The following is a 9,638-nucleotide window of genomic DNA, read 5'->3' on the forward strand; positions in this document are numbered from 1 at the left end:
GCCCTGGCCGTCAGCTTTCCTTATAACTCCACCCTGTCAAATGACCTTGACCGTGATTTATAGTTGTTCTTATTAGATTTTGGGTTTGGCCAGTCCCACTTTACCTGGAAAAGCAGTTTCCTTAGGCGTAGTTAAAACTGATTGCTGTTATGTGGTTGCAAAACTCACTAACCAGAAGGCCCTGGACTTTGCTCAATGAACGAAGCTGGTACTGAGGCTGGGGTGTGACTAGAAGTTGACTGAAAGGTCCCGAGTGAGTGACCCACCACTGGAACAAGTAAGTCCCTGGGCCACCAAGGACATCATCTTTGAAGCTAAAAGACCACACCTCTGGCTTTTGGTGGATCCTCCCAGCTCACTTTATGAACCACAGGTGTCAGCAATCCTTACTGACTTACAGGAATGGTTCTTTCTGGAGAGTGTTTCCTTGTCCTGTGGATATGGTGAATAATAAGACCGTCTTCTTGTTCTAAAAGGCCAGATCATCTCAACTGCAAGAGTGAAAGTTAATGAAGAGATGAACAGTCCTTTGCCCTCCCTCGCTTATTCTACTGAGGCAGGGAGGGGGTGCATCCCTTTGCACCGCACACCTAGCCACTGGCTGCAGCATGAAGAACAAGCTTTAGGTTTTTCGTCTGTCTTATTTATATTTACATTATGAGCCACATTTGTTTTGAGAACAAAATTTGGTGCTCATTAAAATTATTTATGTTTATATGTAAATGAAAGGTATGAATTCCATCATCAACAAATGTGTGCCTACCTCCAGAAGCAAAGAAGATTAGTACTTAATAAAAAGACTGATCAAATAAAGAAATCTTATTTTCAAAGGAGCTGCATCTGTAAGTCATTCAACAATCTTGGGTAACTGCCTTCTACGCGTCAGCCACAGACATGGTCAAGAGTCTGTAATGGACACTTCCAGGCTAACGAGTAGAGGAAAGTGAAGCCTGCTGGACTGGGAGGAAAAGAGGAGTTCGTGAGACTGAGGTTTCAGTAAGGCTGAAAGAGGCCAACTCTCAAAGGAACAAGTGGCGAGAAAGCTTTACGGCTCGGAGGCTGGGACTAGGGAGGTGGATCGTGGGTGTCTGGAGATGGAGGCGTTCTGGACAACACGACCGAGTGTCAGCCTGTGGCCCCGGAAGCGAAGGTGCCGGAAAGGAGTGGGGGTGAGAGTTGCGAGGATCAAGGGGCTCTGAACCCTGGTTATTGATTCAGCCATCTGTATGGACACAGCCCGGATGAAGGCAGGAGCTGGGGTGCAGAGGATGGGGAGTTCGGTGCTAAATTCTCAGTGATGTTGGGGAGTGGCCTGGAGACCATTAGATGACAGAGATAAAGAGGGACAGAGGGTGGTACACCCAGGAGGTGTGAGCCTCAAAGAAATGAGAGGTAAAAGTAAATTCACTGCAGTAAACCTCAGGAAGTTATCAGGTGTTCAGCCAAAAAACAAACAAAGAAACACACAAAATATTTTATTTTCCCAAATTTTGTAACGTGAGCAATCTCGCTCTTTGCATGGATGACTTTCTAGGGAATAGGATGTTAGAACGGAAGGGATCATCGACTTACTACTTCTAACCCCGTCATTCTGCAGATATAGAAACTGACGTCTGGACTCAGCCAGGCCGCAGCTAGTCACACTGGCCTGCCTAATCCAAAGATCAGTTAAAACAGTGGGAGGGCAAACAGAGGGGCAGCTTCCGAGGAGTCTGTGTACCTTCACGGGCTGCGCCCAGAACAGAGTCCCCTAGAGCACCTGCAGCAGCTTTTGACCTGCACTCACTTTACCACTTTTTTTCTCCCAAGACAACAGACATGGCTTTAGTTCTTTTAGAGCTGATATGTGCATACTAGCCCTCATCCTTGTCCTTGCAGCTTTAACATTTTGTAGGCCTGGCAGGGGGAAGCCCTCTCCTCTTCATCTGGATATGATGGGCGATCTTGCATTTGCACAGTGGTTGTGATCAAAAAAACCTAGGATGGTGTTCAACACCTGGAGGACAGCCATTCTGTCCTGTTTTGGTCACGTCTCATTTACAGCTGAGCTTAACATTTTTAAAAATATTTTTAAATTTATTTTTTAAAATTAAATTTATCGGGGTGACACTGGTTAATAACATCATATAAATTTCAAGTGTACAATTCTATAATACACTATCTGCATCTTACATTGTGTGTTCACCACTCAAGGTCTAGTCTCCTTCTGTCACCATGTATTTGACCCCCTTAACCCTCTTCAATCTCCCCCGCACACCACCAAAGCTGAGTTTTTAAAAATATGGGCTAGCTAGCTGTCCTAGAATGAAATGCATTTAATAGGTGGTAACCAGCATTAAACAAATAAATAATAAAACAAAAAAAATAGCGGGTGCCATCCAGATGCTCTGTGACGTTTTCTTTCAGGTGTATGTGTGGCAGGTCCTATGTGTGTGCTGAAATGATTCTCAGTAAGACTTAAAATTCCAAGAGACGTATTATTTTTCACTTATTTTTTTTTATTAACTAATAACATTTAACTTTATGCTAATTCAATTCAAACAATTCAGTGGAGGTGGGTTTTTTGTTTTGTTTTGTTTTTAAGGCTAGGAAAATTTACTTAAGTAAGTAAATATGCCTCATCCCCTATTGTGTTCTGGAATTACCTTATTACTTTTCTTTAACTCATTCCTCAAAATGATGAGTATCAAAATCGAATAATTCATGAGAACAAGTTTAATTTTGGTAAGTAATCGAAAAATGTGAAATAAATGACTAAGCTTGTATAGAGGCAGTGTTTTTAGAGACTATAATTATCTGCTTCCAGATTTATGGATAAGCAAATTATAATTTTTATGCATGCATCTTTCTTTCATCTAGTCATTCATCATTTACCATAAATTCATGTACTTAGCAAAAGGTACATATTATTTTGCAGGATTTCATTGGCTGGAACCAAGTGCGGGAACAAAAAGACAGGCTGCAGAATTAATGAGAAGCTAGGCACAGTCACGGGCCCTTTTCAGACCCAGCAGGGCACACTAATTGATGGCCACACACCAAGGCTGTGGGTGACTAGCTGGTGCTGTAAGAGGACATCCATGAAGATGGTGTTAAGATAAGTCCCTAGGGAGTGGGAATGACTTTAGCATCTGAATGGAAAGGTTAGAGTCCTGTGATTGCTCATGCGCTGTTTTAGTCATACCTCACCTAAGGCTGAGTTTTTAAAAATATAGGCAAGTTACAATATGGAGAAATTAATTTAATGGGTGGTAACTGGCACTTCAAAAAAAACAAAACAAAACAGTAGAACAGAAAACATCAGGATACATTCCAGATGCTTTGTGAAAGTTTTTTTTCCAGTGTGTGTGTATACGCACAAGCTTATGTGAGAATGCACACACACACACACACACACACACACGCCATGCCTTTCTTGCTGTGGATCATAGTCAAAAACCTTTGAAATCACTACTCCAAAGGATGAGGGGGTGGGAAGCAGATATCTAGCTTCTGCCCTGTGTCCTAGGGTTCTGACACTCACTGCCCCAAAGAAAAGCTAAGAAAAGGCTCCAGAGAGAGTTTTTTTGTGGGTCTTATCCACAGAACTGGGGCATAACTGAAATAGGAATGGCTAAAATACTAGCCCCCATTCTGAGGCTCTTCACCTACACCCATTCATTACACACATGAAGTCACAATGAGCATTTATAATAGGTACTGTTGTCACCACCCTCGTTCTACAAGTGAGGGAAATCAGACAGAGGCAGGATCGAACCCCTAGCTGGTGGCACAGCCAGACTCAGACACCGAAGCACTCTACCCAGTGCTGCTCGGATGCTTCCTGCTCTTGGCACAATCAGTCTATCTGACTCTCTGAAGTGACTTAAGTGGCTCTCTGATGTTTGCCTGCAACATCGCCCACACTAAGGAAGTTCACATAAAAAAAAAAAAAAAAGGTTCACATCACTGTCAGTGTCCATCATCATCCTCACCACACTTATGTATTGCCTGCTATGAGCCTGGAGCTGTTCTCATCATTTTATATAAGTCTTTTTCCATGAAACAATATATCCTTCGTATGAGTAATGTTTAAGTGCCTAATCTATTTTAATCTAGTCTGTTAAAAAAAAAAAACTACTTTTTTTTAAACCACTACATTGATTTCACAACCACTAATGGGTATAATACAGTTTGAAATTATTCTTTAACCTATGTCTCCCCACCGGCAAAATACTTGTGAAGGGTTTGAATTAGCCATGTAAATTCTGTTATTATTTTCTTACGTGAAAACCAGCCCCAGCATGCGAGACAGTTCTGATTGGCATGTTTTTACTGATGAACAGTCTCCATACCACTATAGGCCAGGATATAGCTATTTATAAAGTATTTCCACTAAAGGGGTTCAGAACAGGCCTCCCCTAGATGTACCACTCTGGCTTGTGGATCATTTTGAACTGAAGGTAACCGAGACTCTGAGGGCCCAGGAGAAACTTTTACCTCTCCTTTAAATAATTTAAACTGGGGGCCTTGACCATAGAATTATCAGTAGAAATAACTTTTTTATCACCTATGTATAGGGCAGGACAAACTTCTAATTATTGAACACCTGCTATTCAATAAAATTCTTCACCTCTGAAGGCTTGGGCACCTTAGCTCATTCTTAGCTCAAAATGTCATAGACCGTTCTATCTCTGACTCTCTCATGTATGTAGGGTTCCCATATGTACACATGTAAATAACTTGGCTATTTTCTCGTTAATCTCTCAGATAGATTTAATTATTAGACCGGCCGAAAGAACCTTGAGGGTAGAGGAAAGTTTCTTCCTCTCTGACACCCATACACTATCTTACATAATTTTTACAACAATGTGGCACTTTGAGCATTATTATCCTTATTTTGAAGCAAAGCTAGTACATTCAGAGGGAGAGTGACCAGCTCAAGGTCTTTCAAGTGAACCAGAAATAAGAACTCCTGACCCACTCTTGTATTTTTCTTTTTATCATGTATCTCTTTTTCTGATTACAGAAGCAACATGCACTCATTGTATTAAAATGCTGAAAGGTGCTAGGAAAATAAAAATTACTTGTATGCTTTTGTGGGGTTCAGAACGAGCCATCCCAAGATGTGCCTCAGTGGTAAGTGGATTATTTTGAGCTACAAGCAATATTAGCTTTAGGCTCAAGAGAAACTTCTTCCAGTCCCTTAACTATCTAGGAGAACTTGAATTGGGGACCTTGCCCATAGTGAGATTATCAGCGATAACCTCTTTTGACACACCTACATGGCAGGGCAAACTTCTATTTGCTAAACATCTCCTCTTATCTCTCTGCAAGGACCCTTTGAAGCCCCCAAGGCACCTTACCTCATCCCTAGCTCAGGATGTCTCACATACCCACGTTCCCTTTCTATCTCTAAACCTCTCCTGCACGTAAAGTCTCTGACTCTCTCAAGTATGCAGAGTTCCCATATGTACGTATGTATTAAATTTGGTCATTCTCACTTGCTAATTTGTTTCATGTCTATTTGATTATTAGATGAGCCAAAGGAATCTTGAGGGTAGAGAGGTTTGTTCTTACCCCATATTTTTCTTAGCAATAACCCTTTTTTTTAAACATTTTTGGGTATTTTCTACTATTTGGGGTATTTTCTATTTTTGCTTTTGTAAAAGTAGGATTGCCTTAGATAGCTCATATAGAGAGATGTACGAAGGGGCCACCTATTCAAGGGGAGGGTTGTTCCCCCACAAAGCCTTCCTTCCCAGTGCTGATAAAATCAGTTACCAGCCAGGCTCTTTTCTTGAAAATACTTCCAAGCTCCATGTAATGGGGGAGGGGGACATAGTGAAAAAGATTCACTGAGCCAAACTCAAAAGTTTTGGGACATTATGAGTTAAAAATTTTTTTAAAAAAAGGGTTTTTCTAACTAAAACTACCTAACACCAAGGAGAGAGGGGGATGGAGGAAAAAAGCAGGGAAGGGGAAGGGGAGAAGGCAAGGAGAGTGATGGAGAAAGGAGAGGAGATGGAGCCTTGCCCGTCGTAAGAGATTATCAGTGATAATCTCTTTTGGGGGGAGGGAAAAGGAAAGATAGGGAAAAGGGAGGAAGGTATGGATTAAAAAGGGGACTCTACGGAAAGTAACCTCACAGGCTGATCTGATCATAAATTCTCTACCAGGCAGGCCATGGTGGGTAGTCACGCCCCAGGCCTATAACTCTTTAAGGAAAGGTTTTAAGCCAGTCCTGTTCGCTGTTTTTGTGCATCCAGGTTAACACACCTTTAAAATACCAGAAGCAATACCCCTCCAAGGGAGTATTAACCCACAGGAGAGCACATAATCCTGTTAACTATGTGTCATTCAATCCCTGCCTTGCTCTTTCCATGCAATGCATGAGAGAAACTACAAAACTTTTATTTTGTGGAGTACCTGAGATCTTTTCCCTGGCACATGTCGTCAGTTTGGCTTGAATAAACTCATAAAAATTCTCTGTAGGTTTGGACGTTTCTTATGTGGACAAAGGGAGGGAGGGAGAGGGGTGAGGAAGGACAGGCGAGAAGAAGAGAGAGAAGGGGAGAACAAGGTGGGAGGGGAAGGAGGGGAGAGTGTGCGTGCTCCAGAGTGCCAGGGGTGGTGTGACTCCAGGACACTCACTGTCCTGGTATGCAATAGAGTCAGGACTTGAGCCCAGGGTCCCAGCTCCTGCTACCTATGAACCTACAAATCAAATCCTGTGAAGGCCTTATTTATAGTATTTTGTTTATGCTGAAAAATTTTAATATGACAAGTTGCTTTTTGATGTTAATGGACTTGTGGTTGGGGCTCAGTAATCTTTTTGTTTTATACATATTTTTTATTCATATGTTGTATATTACCTATAAGTTATTCTTAGTAATGTTTCTTTGAGTAAGATTTACACGTTACCAATCAATGTATATTACATACGTATAACGTATATTACACATATTATACAGTATTACACTAATCAATGTATATTACACACATATAACGTATATTACACATATGATACAGTATACAATATTATACAATATGTGTAATACTGTATAATATGTGTAATATACGTTATATGTTAAATAGTAGAAAAATTAACAATGATAGTTGCAAAGGCAAAAGAGACAAAGTAAGTTATATAGACATCTCGGCTGGTATAATCCTTTTGAAATAATTACCTGTGTAAAGAAACGTGTTGGAGTGTCCTCCCACCACGACGTCTACTCCCTTCACTTTCTGGGCAATGAGTTTATCCATTTCAAAACCAGAGTGTCCCAGTGCAATAATTTTGTTCACATTTAGAGTCTTTAGCTTATCCACTTCAAGTTGCAATGCAGTGATTTCATCTTCAAATACTAAATTTGTTCCTAAAAGGGACAAAACAAATAAAATAAATATTAATGACAATTTTTATTATACTGCTTATTGTACACACTGACATGCCAAGTAAAAAACACTTTAATCTACTAAAGCTCTTGAATTACTAAGGTTAACACATATTTATAATTAAATATAAAATCCCTACCAAGCCAAAACACCCCGAAGATACTGATTCTTTTACATTCACTTAATGCTGCATTAGTTTAAAGTTGTGAATATTATGTTGCTCAAATTCAAGCTCACAGTATGAGAAGCCTTTAGATCTGAAAGCCTGTTTTCATTTTTCATATTTAGACTTCCATTATGCCCATGCAGAAAATGCCTGAGCACAAAGCATGAAGTATAAAACAGATTACTAATTCTAAGGCTTCATTGCAAGTTTAGTATAATCAGTCTTCAAACTTAAAACTGTCAGCAACTGGTCCTTGAATGCCCATCTTAATACACTAGTTCACAACTCTCTCTTGTTCACTTGACAAAGTGAGCATCAGAGCATTGTTGAGTTCTGCATTAGACAGGGGTTCTGTCTGAATATTGCTGCACTGGGAGCATGCACATTCTTCACTGGCTACTCACTCCCCATGTGGTGGTAACTGACTGTTGCTCATGGATACTGGCTGGCGAGTGTGGGTGTGACTGCACAGCCCAGGTGCTCTGTGTGCTACAAGCATGTTCTACCCAGTGTGGTAAGACCACCTGTCCCTCCCTCTGTCTCTGTAGCCAAACCTCAGCAAGGCTTGAGGTCTTAACGTTTTTATTGGTGACAGCAAACAAAGACAGACACATTGCCCTGAAGTCATGTCCAGTACTCGGTGATAAGGGAGTCCTCTAGATGATCTAGATTCCTTTATGAGAAATTTCTAAGAATTATTGCTAAAATCAAATTTCTAAAACATAAATATCTCACAAAGAATTTTCAAAACCCAGGAGACTGCCATCTCCAGTTTGAAAAGTATTCATCTCTCCAAAGAGCGGCAAGACTGTTAAACACACCCCTTGGGATGCTGTGATGTTTGAGTCTCTACGTGATCCAGTGGAGAACTCTTGAGTCCTTAGATAAACAGCATAGCTGACAGCCAAGCCAGGGAGGCCCAGCTGACAGCCTAAAAATCAGTAGCTCACAGATGTGTTGGATTGGACTGGCAGTGTTGACAGTAACTCACAGGCAACATTTAAAAATCAAGAATTAAATGAACAGCTTTGCCACCATTGTCTGCCGTGAGAAGGTAATGAATAATCTTTTTGCTGGTCACCCCAATTAACGCAGGGCTCCCCAGTCATCTCTCAGCACCATGTCACCTTCTCCGAAGGCCCGTCGCAGAACCTCCACGTAAGACGACAAGGTGCGCCCTTCCCCCATCCCCATGCCACTCTCCTCACTCCCCCGCCTCTTACTAATTGTTCACAGCATTTAACACCTTCTGACACACCAAACATTTCATTCATTCATTTATTCTCCCACTAGACATGTAAGCTCCGCTGGGCAGAAATTTTAATTTTGGTCAGTATCGCTGGTACCTAGAACAGTGCCTGGCACGTAAACAGGCATAGGAAGGCAGGCAGGCAGGCAGGCAGGCAGGAAGGAAGGAAGGAAAAGTTGAGAACTTCAGAGAAAGCTACCATCCTCTGCTTTAGTTTCTCTGGCAAGAAGGAATGCAAAAATTCAGTGAAATGCCTCTGAGGACAAAGGAATGTCTTCTAAGACATCAGAAATCTCACAGGATTAGTCATCACATATATAGAAAGCATGAGATCTATTTCAGGATATCATGAGGGGAATTGCAGGAATTTCATTTATCTAACAGAAGTAAATGTGCAGGAAACACAAATTACACCTGTGGGCACCAGGCCACCAAGCCTGGAGAAATGGGGCTGGATTAGGGGCCAGAGATCTGGAGGAAGAACCCAGGCTGGGCTGCTGGGCCTGCGGTCTTGGAAGAGGCAAGTGTCCTCAGAAAAGACATTGTTTCACCCCTCCTCAGCTCCTGCCTGAGTCCCTATACAATCCAGCTGTCCCCTCCTGGGAGCTGCTGCAAAGAGCATCACTGCTACAAATTCCCCTTTCCATTATAACCTGGTAAAGGGATAATGTGGGATGCTCTCAGAGTCCCAGCAAGGGCAGTCTGAGTTCTGGAGGCCCCATGTCTCTCCACTAACAACTCTTGCTCCTTTTACCTTCTTATTGATGACTATTAAAGAAAAGATAATGTATTTTCCAAATCATGCCTGAACTCAGCCAAGCATTCAGGAGCCTCTACAATGCAGTC

The 9,638-nt window shown here is 41.6% G+C and overlaps 1 protein-coding gene across 1 annotated transcript in view; it reads right to left on the reverse strand.

Annotated features, from left to right (window-relative positions):
• Nucleotides 1–9,638, reverse strand: part of NT5E (5'-nucleotidase ecto) — a 50,118-nt gene that overhangs the window by 18,272 nt on the left and 22,208 nt on the right. Inside the window, exon 4 of the mRNA XM_015600243.1 lies at nucleotides 7,170–7,358. Within this exon, the coding sequence (XP_015455729.1) occupies nucleotides 7,170–7,358 (189 nt within the window). The remainder of the gene's footprint in view (nucleotides 1–7,169; nucleotides 7,359–9,638) is intronic.

Source organism: Pteropus alecto, unplaced genomic scaffold, assembly GCF_000325575.1.
Source record: "Pteropus alecto unplaced genomic scaffold, ASM32557v1 scaffold7, whole genome shotgun sequence".
Taxonomy (NCBI): Eukaryota; Metazoa; Chordata; class Mammalia; order Chiroptera; family Pteropodidae; genus Pteropus; species Pteropus alecto.